Raw genomic sequence first — 12,509 nt, 5'->3', positions numbered from 1 at the left:
ATTTACCACCATTAAAGTTAATTTTTTCTCCCTAAGTATTTATATGTAATAGACCCAGGATCAGTGGTGTAGTATCACAATTAGAGTCTCATGATTTATCTTCTAAAAGATGCCTGAAGAGAATAGTCAAGTAAGTTCATCAAAGAACACAATATTGTGGGTTGGGTTCATTGTTAACTGTGGTTAAAAAAGAATGGGATTCTTGAATTGCAGTGTAAAATTAAATATTACAAAATTTTTAAACTGCATCGTTTCTGAAATCTCGAGATTGACTACATCTTAATAGGTTTTAGAACGGTTTTTAAACTACTGTCCTTGAATTGGAATGAAAGGCAAGTTTATGCCAATTGGTTATCTAATTTTGCTAGGTGAGTCTTAAATTGTAAAAAAAAAAAAAAAAAAAAGTTTACAGGTCACTTCACAGAGTCAAAACCTAAGCATTTTACTGCTTTCTAATGAGCCATTAAGCTGAAGAAGAGTCAATTAAATGAGCAATTAATGTAGTACTGATTTGAGCTCTCTGATTTTAGGTTCTTCAGAAGACAATGAGGTCATTCAACCAGGTTTCATCAGCCCCAGGTTAGTCTTTTTATCAATTACATTTTTACTTAACTAACATTTATTAAAAAAGATCACTGGAGGCATATGAGAAAATGTTGACAGCTCTCAGAAATTCTCCACTGTGGCAAGATGGGTACCACATATTCTACTGTCCTCTGGATCGCTTCATTTATAAACTGGTACTCCCACCAGAATTGCAAGGGTGAAATCTTCTAATTAACTCTTTTCCTCCTAATTTTAGCGGTATTGAATTTTGTGATTCCTTTTTCCCTGTCTCAGGCAAAATAGATAATATTTAAATGCTTATGGACCTGAATAAAAAGTAGTTGTGGCTTGTTCATTTTTGTTAGTCCTTTTGTAAGTTCATTTTGAAAAGAGGCACTCACAAGTATTTGTTAAATTAACAGAGACTTGCTGCTGTTTTTAAATAATTTACTGTAAGATAAATAGTGCGATATATTAGACATTTTTTCAGGAAATTAGAGAATTTTCCTAATCTAGGAAAGTCCCATTTATTTTGCTCTTCACCAGTTTGTATCAAATTAGTTGCTCGTTATATTATTAATAGGCTTCGATGGAGGCTCAGATGGTAAAGATTCCTCCTTCAATGCAGGAGACCTGGTTTGATCCCTGGGTTAGGAAGATTCCCCTGGAGAAGGGACTGGCTACCCACTTCAGTATTCTTTCCTGGAGAATTCCTTGTACAGAGGAGCCTGGCGGGCTACAGCCCATGGAGTTGTGAAGAGTGGACATGTCTAAGCAAATAACATACTATTAATACAAAATGAGTCATGTGAACTTTTAACATCTTAAACCTACACTTCAAAAATATATATCCTTTCATTTGTTTAGGTGTACTTTAAAACCTAGGTTTTTGATGTATAAATATTCTCTTGTATTAGTGAAACTAACTGAAAACTGACAGCACTCCTCTTTCCAAATGGTTTTATTAGTAACAGTGTATTGCCAGGCTTCCCTCTTGGCTCAGCAGTAAACAATCTACCTGCCATGCAGAAGACACAGGAGATGGGGGTTCAGTCCCTGGGTGGGAAAGATCCCCTGGAGGAGGACATGGCAACCCAATTTTCTTGCCTGGAAAATTCCATGGACAGAGGAGCCTGGCGGGCTGCAGTCCATGGGGTTGCAAAGAGTTGGACCCACTGAGCCCCTGAGCACTCATGCATGCAATAATGTATTATTCTGGCTTCTGCTCTTGTGGATTTAATGTCTTGGCTCTTCTCTTGACTAATGCTATCAAAACTCTTAAAAGCTATAAGATGACAGAGTTCATGAGCATTTTTAAGTACAAATAAAAAGATATTCTAGTATTAAGCTTATCAAATACAGGATTGTAGGTAGAGAGAGGAAAGCAATAGGGATCAAAAGGTTTAGTGAGGAGACCACTGATTGGCATTGTCTTTTGACAGCACTTTACTTTTTTTCTAGAGTGAATCCTTTGACATAGAGGTGATGCTCTAAAGAGTACCATGAAAAAGAAGATTCTGAAAAGTTGCTACAATATATTAATTTACCAACTAGTTTCCCCTTACTGTCGATTGTGGTTTTCTTCTGGGGGCAAACTGGAGGCAGTCCAGAGGCCTTTTTCTCTTCTGCTGGAAGTAATGTTAACACCAATGTGTTAAGTGAGTGCAATAAAGTTTCATGTCTGTGTTTCCTTGTGATTAAAAAGGGGTTGGCCAGGGAGAGGTTGCACTTTCCCCAAAAGAAAGATTATTGTCAGAGATTACATTTATGCCTAAAACTTGAATATCAGCTGCTGCAGGGTCCTCACTTTGCAGGTAAAGAAACTGAGGGCGGGAGAAGCTTAATGATCTGAGGTCACAAGGTCATCAAATGGGACCAGAACTCTGGCCTCCAGTTTGTAGCTGGATGCTTTTTCTCCACAGATTTTCCTCTCACACAGACATCTTTAAAGCCTGAAGACTTCTTCTCATTTGCCTCATCTTTTACTCTTGTACTGTTTTTTCCCTTTCCATTTTCCTCCTACCTATCCTTTTCCCCTAAATAAACTGAAAATGAAGATATTAAAGGAAATACATAGGAAACAGCCCCTACTCTTAGTTATTTGTTTTGATGAGATTAAGTTTTAAAGAATAAACTTTCATTCATTGCTTTCAGAGGGGGAAAATTGTATGCTTACATTATTTACTGTCATTTCTGTAGACTCAGTGTTTATTGCAAAAACATCTTTTAAGTTATGAGGCATACCTGTTCAAGTAGTACAGGTGAAAAACATGGGACTCATTTTTTGAAATAAAACACAACCTTCATTTTGTGCTATTCTGGGCAAGGTATAATAACTAAATGCTTATTACTAAATGATTTCTCTAACATATTGCTGTCGTAATTAAAATTACATAGCCAAGTGTTTGTTTAGGACAATTCAGAAAATATTTGGGAGGAGTGATAATAAAATTTTTATTTTTTTGTTTTAATTGAAGTATGTTAACTGATTTTTTTGCTATTCGTTTTAAAAAATAAAACTTTTACAAAATGATGGTGTTAAAGTAATATCCCCTTTCTGAAATAATTTTGTTGTTCTAAATACTTAACTAACCAAAATGAAGAAAACGTTTGCAAATGCTTGTTTTCAAGCATTGTAATGCTTGAACTAAAGAGGCAATTTGGAAAACTTAAAATGCTATCGTTTTTTGTATTTACATAATTTTATTTAATTATACCTGGGGAAATAGGTTAAAATATTTAAGGAAGAATTTTCAGAGGTTTTTATAGCTGTGTAAAAATTACCAAATCGGAACAATTGTGTTAAGACAGAGCATTTTGCTTTTAGATAAGGAAATTAAATGAGAACGGAATTGTGCTCTTTGGAAAAAAAAACAAATAGCCCCCATATTCTAAAGTGCCTCTGTTGTAAGATCAACAGCAGAGGCACTCCTTTCATTTGACTCCGTATTGTAAGAATTTCAAGAAAGTTACTTGCCAGTAAAGGAGTTTACTGAAACGCAGTGGGAGGGATCGGCAACAGTTTGCCCGACGTGCGGGTCCGCAGCTTTTGGGCGGGAAACCTCACGCCGCGGGCAGAGAAGGGGTTCCCTAAAATCGCCCCTGGTCGCCCTCCACTCCCTCTGCCCCCCACCGGCTTCCCCACAGACGGCTTTTCTTGACCCTCCAAAGGCGCACGGCGACGTTTTCGTGGCTTCCCGAAAGGACGGCGGCGCCAGGGGTCTGAAGACAGCTCCATTTTAGGCACGGCCTGGTCGGGGAGTAGGGGGTGGGGTGCTCCTTTTCTTGGCTTCTTCTGATAACCGCCCCCCGACTTCACTTTTCTAATTGCGGAGACTTTGACGTATCACAGATGAAGAGATCAGATTATAAATGATATATGTCTGGAAATGCAGTGAAGGTAGCAGATTGTGCCAAACGTTGCCTCCATCCCAGTGGAGGCAAGGGTTCCTTTTGTTCGGTGTTCATTTGGTTGGGACAAAATGACTAATGTGAAAGTACCCTAACTAGTGAAAAACCCTCAGGCTTCTTTGGAAGGGCTAAACTTCTAGAACTGAGGTGGTGATGTGGTGAATAAAGAAAAAGGTGACCGGAGAGAAGGGAGAGGAAGTGGCAAGGGCGGGCGGTGGAGGGAAGGGGCAGAGCCGCTGACCTGGGGGTCTCGGCGAGCTTGGGGCGCGGGGCTGCGCGTGAAGCTCGGCGGGGCGAGGGCAGAGCAGGCTGCAGACCCCGGCCCGTCCGCCGGGAGGGGAGCACGGGTGGAGCCGCTCGCCGCGGTGCCGCAGCCCCTCCTCCTAGTTTTAAGAAGAACCGAAGCATTGTTTCAGCTGTGTAGAAGTCACTCATTGCTTTTACTTGAAAACAACAACGGTGGGCTCTGGGACCTTTTTCGGCTGCTTGCATTGTACTGTTGGAATTTTTAAAAGGAAGAAAAAATGGTGTATTTCGTTTCTTAACTGTAGAAATTTTAGATTGGGATAACCAACGGGCATTTAATAGGTTATTTCCTTGATTTTTTTTTTTTTTTACCCCCAGTGTGTTGGGGATTCTTTGTAGCTACTTGAACTCATTTTAAAGACATTTTGAAAGAAGTATGATAAATCAAGCTACTGAAACATTTGGCTTCCACGAGTATAAAACATGCGTTTTGAGTCAAGCACAGGTCTTTCTGGCACTAAAAACACGTAGGAAATGAGAAAAAAATTAAAACCAGAAGACTTCAGGAAGGTGACAAATTGGAAAGCGTTCTAGGAGATTCAAGGGACCATTTTAGGTGAAAGAAGAACTCTATGAGCTTAAAAAGATTATGGTTAGTTTTAAACAAGGATCTTAGGCTCAAAAGATTGAGGGCAAGGAGCAGGAAAAGATGAGTCTATTTTCAAAGACAGTGCCATATCCCTGAAATGGAAACTGGTATTTTCTCTGTCACTGTCTCCTTTCTCTTCCCTCGCTACCCATTCCCTTCCCCGTTTCTCCTTCCTTCCCTCTCCCCTCGTCTCCGCACTCCCCCTCCCTCCACCAGGTATGTAAATGCATTTGCCTTAAATTCTCTGTGAATGAATGTTAGAGGATTTCTCAAAGTTCCCGGTTGGAAAAAGCTTTCTACAAGACTTGAAAGGCCGATGTCCTTCTCAGGAAATGAATGAGTCGATAACCTCTGACACCAGTGACCAGTCCAGTGAACCCTACCTTAATTCCACTAATACTGGAGGCCCCCATTCCAGCAAAACTGAATCTCATAACCCATATCATCCAAATGTGGTTCACTTATGGTATTTCCCACTTTTCATCTATGTATTTATAGGTTTGAATTTCATCACATTGAACAAATAAGAATTCAGAACCCACCAACATGTTTCTGAGTTTATGCTGATTAGGCCATTTTCTGATTAAAAACAAACATAGATAAAATATTGTTTATCATAGACGTGTGTCAGTGACAAAAGTAAATTACACTGCCTGTGAATTTTATGATAATTTTACATAAATAATGACATTTCCTCAATTGTGTTAATACTTTTTATTTCTGTTATCAGATGTTGATTTTTAAAAGTGATTCTTTCATTTAAAATATTAAAACCCCACTATTGATTTAAACTAATTTTTATATTTCCTGTTATTCAAAACATTTAACCTGGAGTACCATTGTTAAAGTTATTTCATTATAGGTCAGTGTAATCAGTTGATTTCTAATAAAGTAATGCAAAGTAAATGTTTTGTTAGCAATTTTTTTTTTTTTTTTTGAGACCTTCAAGCTTTTGGGACGCTTGCAAAATCATTTGCATTTTTATACTTTTTCTTTCCTCCCTACCAGCTGGCACATGGTTATCTCCCCCTCTCCACCAAAGTAAATAAAATGAGATAGCTTTGCTCCCTTTCTTGAGAAACAACAAAAGAAAGAAACAGACGAAAAATCTTTTCAAATTCATCAGTCTCTATTGAAGCCTTTTACCACAAACAGCTGAAAATAATTTATTTATATACATCTATTTATTTCAGATCTGAACTAATTAGTATAATTGTCCATTTCATTGTTTAATATGGGGAGGAGGTGTAAATAGGTGGATTCTGTGGGTTTTCCAAAGCTTTTGGACTCAGAATCCCTACGTTTTAGTTTGTGTGAAACAGTGCTAAGAGTTAGGAGTATGTTGGGGGGGAGGTGGATTGCGGGTTTGGTGGGGGAGGGTAAACTCGGTAGCTTTGCCGAAGGGAAGTGGTATCTGTACAGTTTCTCGGTAAACTGCTTGTTTAAGAAAATGGGGGGTGGGGTGGGGGAAAGGGTGGTGGTGCGTTTAAATGTTTCAAAGACCGGTGTTATTTTATATTCTAAAGGAAATCAGGCATTTCCAGTTGATCTATAGTATTTACTGTAGTAGTCGATGAGGGAGGCAATATTGGTGTCAGCATCTAGTAATCAACAATCGTTTGTAACAATCTGAAAGGTAAAAGGATAAGCATTTTGAAGCTGGGGGGCTGGCCGTGGAAGGGACGGTAGGAGCCTAATCCGTTATTAAATTTTCGTTTATTCAACTCTTGTATCCACTGGTAGTGCGCTTTTAAAATGTCAGGGTCCAGTCAATAAGATGTGAATTTACCTTTTTCCTCCCTCTGGCCCCTCTTGTTCACCCCTCCCCCCACCCTCGCCCGCTGTTTCTCCCCCACCTCTTTCTCTGGCTCCTCTTCACCTCGCCTGCCTGGCGCTCCCCTCCCCCTCCCTGCCCATACACTCGTCGCCTTGCTCTTGGGGAACAATCGCCACTGATTGAGGTTCACTCTATGTTAGGCTGGAAAACTGGGCTGTTATTTAGGAAGTCATTAATCACATCTCCTCCCCCGGAAAGAGATGGCGGAGAAACCTGTGAAGTACAATTCCTTACCAACCCCCTCCAAAATGTTCCGAAACGGTAAACCTAAACACAATTTGACTACATGAAGGTGATAGCGATTTTTCCGGTAGGATTTTATTTTAAATTTGAAGAATATTTCAGGGCACAATCAGGTACTTGTGTGCATTTCTCTTACTGTGGGTGTAGGTTACCAATATATAAAGTTTCATGGATGTGTAATTAGGTTCAATTAGATCCTTTGTAAATTACATATTTTCTTCTAAGAATTGAATCAAATGTGAAATTTGCATCCTAAACAGGTTAGTTGTTACGGATCAGTTGAATTCTTGTTGGGGGGGGGTGGGAAGCATAACATCGGTTGCTTTATTTAAATAGCTTTTCCCCCCTAAATGAGATTATTTAGACAGGCTTGTGTGTAAGGCACGCGTGTGCACATATATGACTGTGCCGTTTCTCTAAATCGACGATTCACAAGGACCCTCCATTGTGTTTAAATAAAAGCACGAAATCGGCATTCTGATTTATCGTAAAGAAGCGTCCCAAATTGTCTTTAAGATAACATGTTTGAGTTTTTCGTGTTCATTCATAAATTATTTTGATGTCAGCATAGATGAAATGGCGATTGGTTATCTCTTCCTCTTGCCAGCCCCTTAAGGATCCGAGGTGAAATTAGTAGCAAGAAAGCATGTAATTGACAAAGTCACGTGTGCTCAGGGGGCCAGAAACTGGAGAGAGAAGAGAAAAAAAATCAAAAGAGGGAAAGCACATTAGACCATGCGAGCTAAATTTGTGATCGCACAAAATCAAGATGTTAGATTGATGCAGAAGACCACTCCGTTCCAAAGGGAAAGTTTTCATCTCACGAGTTTGGAGCAGAGGGCCCGTGGGGCAACATGGCCGAAGGTTAATTTTCTTTTCTATTGTTTTACTGTGATTTTCTCTCTTCCTTCTCCCCCTCCCCCTCTCCCACCCTTCTTTGCCCGTCCCCCCCTTCCCCTTTTTACCCCAATACTGAGCAATACCCCCACCCCCCGTCGCGCAGTGGGGCTTTCTGCAACCTATTGTTATAGATCTCCAAAAATGTTTTGTACCGCCCACACTGATTCACAACTTGAAAAGCTTTCAGGGGGCTATTGTTTGAATTGTTTGAGTGTGATTAAGCGCAGTTTCAGTTAGTGAGCCCGAGAAAACTTTTATACACCTGCCCCCTCCCCCATTCCACCCCAACTTTAATTGAAAGTTATTGGGGGGGAGGGGAATGCACATTGCAAATAACCCTGGATTCAGTGCTGCCGCATGTGCATTAACTAGTTCTAATCATCTTCATGATTTCTTTCCTCCTCCTGCATGCCGGAAAGAATTAGTTTCGCTGAAAATTTCTTTTTATAAATGGGATCAGTGTTAAATCAGCAATATGCAAGTAAAGTATCGCATGCTGAAAAACGGAGTTAAATGAAAAAGTACACGTATGTACAGAAACGTGGAAGTTGTGATCGATAGAACATTGTGGCTTCCTCCCTCCTCCGCTTCCCCTTTAACCCTTTAATTTATTTTCTGCAGAAAAAAGGAATCAACCATTTAGTAACTACCCCCCCCCCATTTCCGCTCCCCGATCCCCACTCCCAGGCAGGGTTCCCCCCCCCGCCCTTGAATGAACTGTTTGGGACTACTGACTAACTGACTTTTTTGTCCTGTTCTACTCAGGCGGGGCAGGCAAAGGTGGTGGAGAAGAGCCCGGGAAGCTGCCAGAGCAGGCAGAGGACGAATCCCAGGTTTTGCACGGAACTGGCCACTGCAAGTGGTTCAACGTGCGAATGGGATTTGGATTCATCTCCATGATAAGCCGAGAGGGAAGCCCCTTGGATATTCCAGTCGATGTATTTGTACACCAAGTAAGCCAGACTGTGGTTTTTTTTGTTTTTGTTTTTGTTTTGTTTTTTGCTTCCCGTCTTTACCTTTTTCTATGTGGAGGAGCTGACCGGTAGTTTTGTCAACTGACTTACAATAATGTGTCCTTCAAAATCTTCTTTAAAATCACGAGTGATTGCAGTTTTTAGGGTATGTGCATGGGCTCTTTCCTGCGTGTCTTTTCCTAAACAGAAAATGAAATCTTTGAAATTTCAGTTCTGAGTGCTGGTTGACTAATTTCCCCTCTTCTTTGCACAGCGAAATTGTCGTAGTGTAGCTTCCGGTGTTACTGGTTACAATACATTATGTGGCTTGTGTCTGGGAAATGAGTGGGAAATGAATTAAGAAACGATGATCATACTAAGTTAAAAAAAAAAAAAAACAACAACTGCCAATTTGTTACTATGAGAATCTCTAGGTACCCTTATTTTAGACGCCTCTAATCACGGTAGCTTCCCCAATTATTTTGTATTTGCCTGTAGTCATTTGTAGATCAAGTTAAAATAATTTGGTTTCACAGTAAAATAAAGTCGGACATTGTTGATCTAGTATGGATATGAAGAAATGCAGGAGAGGATTTTTGGTACTCAAACATTTTAGAAACGTGCTCCGTGTAGGGCATAGGTCCAAGGATACTGTCTCTTTAAGAGACTGAACTCAAAAAAACATGTGGCCAGTGGCGGCTCGAGTTTGTGTGTTTAAAATGTACTAGTCGCCTACTTGGGGCATATTTCCCCCGTTGCTTATATTGTGTTGTAATTTTAAAAGATGCTTAAATACCAAATATGATGTCTTTTCTTCTCATTTTTGAAGTTTTATCCGGAAACAAGAAAATGAATGCATCTTCCCCTTTCCCTCTTCTCTTCATAGTAAAAAAGGTATCTACAAGTTTGCAAGCTTGATTCTTTCATCCAAAGATGTTGGAGAAATGTAAATGATCTGTAATGAATTATTCCAAGTAAAGGAATTTAAGACTAAAGAGGTTTATTTTAGCTTGACATCTTAAGTTAAAATGAATTGAATGCATGGATATCAGTCCTACAGGTTGACTAACATAGATACATGCAGGAAATACTTAGTGTATTTGCAAAAACATTATGTTTTGATTGATAGTACGTTGCATGTTCCTGGTAATAATTTACAACCTCCTTTCCTCCCTAAGGAATATCATCTTCAAATTAAGTATATAAACAATAGAAACATATGAAACCATTTTGTTTTGATCTGTTGTCCTGTGCCTGGTAGCTTCCTGACCTTGCTGGGTGGTGTGTTTTCCTTTCCTAAAGGCCTGGCTATCATTATTGGCTGTTTACATGTGGAAGGATCAGCATAATCTGTGAATTGAAACAGGGTTTAAATACATAAATAGAAGTCCACAGACAGGCTACTGGATTTTATGCCTCCTATTTTATATGGCAGAATGAAGCCACATTTTCTGCTTTTTCTCCTCCGTACAGAGAAGGAGTGAAATCACTGACAAATCCATCTTCTCGCAGACTCTGGCTTTCCCCCCTTTGAACCTTCTTTAGGTTGTTAAATTGTTCTTTACAGTCTCATAAATTTGTTTTATAGATGAATGAAAAAAAATAGCCCTTTTCTTCTTTGTCTTATCACACCTTGTTATAATTTGGTTTTCTGTGTTTACCTTTTAATATATTCAAATATTAGACATTTTATTAACTGATATTAATGTTTAGAACAATGAGTCATCCAGTTGTAAGCTATTTCATGGTTATATGTTCATAAGCATTCCTATATCTACCAAATTAAGAAATGCTGTATTGCTGGAAAAGTTTTTTTTTATATAAATAGTGAACAGTTTGTAGAGTACAACATAGATTATTCGTATTAGATTTACTTTAATCTTCTGTTACACATCATGTATTTACTAAAGAATAGTATTAAAATGGTGTATATTATTAAAAAAAGGTCTCAAATTATGTGTATTTTTCATAAAAACAGTCTGGATATATTCTTAGGAAAAAGTATGTAAAAGTCAGTAAAACTCAAGTATTAGTATTTTTGTGATGTAAGAAAAAACAGGGCAGTAATAATCTTTAAATTTAAAATTTAAAAGTGATATTTAAGACCCTTTTTTAATGGTTACAGTATTTGTGTTTTAAAATATATTTATTTTTCTCCAGGGAAAATTATTTTGAATCAGTTTCTTTGTTACTGTTTCTGGTTTTGTTTCTTCTTGACTTTGATGCCTAGGTGAAGGGGTTTCTGTCTTATATTTATAGCATATAATTGCATATAACTCATGAATAATTATTTTGAGGAAGACAGGATTCCACTGATTTCAGCCAAGCAACTGCAAGTAACAATTTGATGGCAATAATGATGTGTGCAGGTATCATGTGAGCATCACTTTACAAAATCAGGTTGTGTTTCATGATCATTTCATAAAAGTTTTTAAGACATTTAAAAAATTATTTCTTAGCTGCCATTTTTACTGTATGAGCATTTTTGAAAGCATACTAGATTTTATGTATAATTATAAATTAGATTTTCCCCATTATATACATATTATTTTGTAATGAAAAGGCATCGTAGATAATTAAGAATTTTAAATGTTTAACTGCAGTGTCATCTAATTATTATTTTAAATATATGAAATAATGGAGTTTTTGGACTGTTTAGAAGTACATGTGTTACTGGAGTTTTAAAAAAGTATTCTGAAACATGTTTTCAAGAGTACATATTCGGGCAAATTAAAAAAATGATTTTAGTTACTTTAAAATAATATTTAAAAATTTATTCATGCCAAAGCACCCAGGATATTTTTTTCTCCTTTACAAATATTGACTGCAAAGAACTGCACATCAAAAGCATTAAGTTGCTGTAAAAATTAAGAGAATATATGAATGTGTTCTTAAAATAGAGCTGGACATTTTTGGTTACATAATTCTGTTTAAAATTTATTGTCAAGAAACAGTCAAACTTTGATTTAGTTTCTATAATGTCACCAAGTCCTGAAAAATAAACCCAAGACTTAGGTACTGCCCTTTCTCTATCTTCAGACCTGTTGATAAACATAATGAGACTGTTGTTTGAACATGGTGTGTGACCATTGGTTTAAATGACTGTCTTCATTGGACTTCCTGATGTTAACTGGTGATTTAAATAATCGTATTTTTATGGATTTGTAATGAATAGATGTATTTTGACGCATGTTAATAGTGAAACATTGATAGCATTCAGTATTTTTTAAAACTTAACAAAAAGGTATAAATATTATATTTGTGAATTTTGTCATAGCTCTCTGTTTTAAGATATTCCTTAAAATTTTTGATAATGATTTAGTTTGTAAATAGGATAAATTTGTAGGAATTTCTTACTTAAGCAAACAGTGCAAAACAGAATTTTGTCTCTCGACTGAAGGAAGAATACAGATGATTAATACAGATTTGTAATACAGAATATAGATGGTTAATACAGTAGGAAGTATAGCTTCCTACTCAGGTTATGTCAAATTATATAAGTGCTAATAATTAATACTCTTATCAGTTTATTATTATTAATAAGTTTTTTAAAATTTGTACCCACAGTTAAATTGTAGAATAACATGTTTAAATTACCTGGAAAGGTCTCTGACAACTTTCTGAAATATTGTAATCTTTTAATAGGACTTAATATGTGATGATATTTTTAAATGAATCACATGGTAATTAAATACTAGATCCTTTATGAAGGAGGGCAATATTA

General features: G+C 37.4%; 1 protein-coding gene across 2 annotated transcripts in view; it reads left to right on the top strand.

The window, feature by feature from the left end:
* The first annotated feature begins 545 nt into the window (after positions 1 to 545).
* LIN28B (lin-28 homolog B) overlaps positions 546 to 12,509 on the top strand; it is a 120,149-nt gene continuing 108,185 nt past the window's right edge. The window contains exons 1-2 of one of the 2 annotated variants that reach the window (XM_061131862.1): positions 546 to 579; positions 8,598 to 8,785. In XM_061131862.1, the coding sequence (XP_060987845.1) occupies positions 546 to 579; positions 8,598 to 8,785 (222 nt within the window). Of the gene's footprint in view, positions 580 to 7,786; positions 7,797 to 8,597; positions 8,786 to 12,509 lie in introns of those variants that run through there. The other variant, XM_061131863.1, reaches the window with a different exon arrangement.

This window comes from Dama dama, chromosome 28, assembly GCF_033118175.1.
Source record: "Dama dama isolate Ldn47 chromosome 28, ASM3311817v1, whole genome shotgun sequence".
Lineage (NCBI taxonomy): Eukaryota > Metazoa > Chordata > Mammalia > Artiodactyla > Cervidae > Dama > Dama dama.
This window is presented reverse-complemented; position numbering and strand designations above follow the sequence as displayed.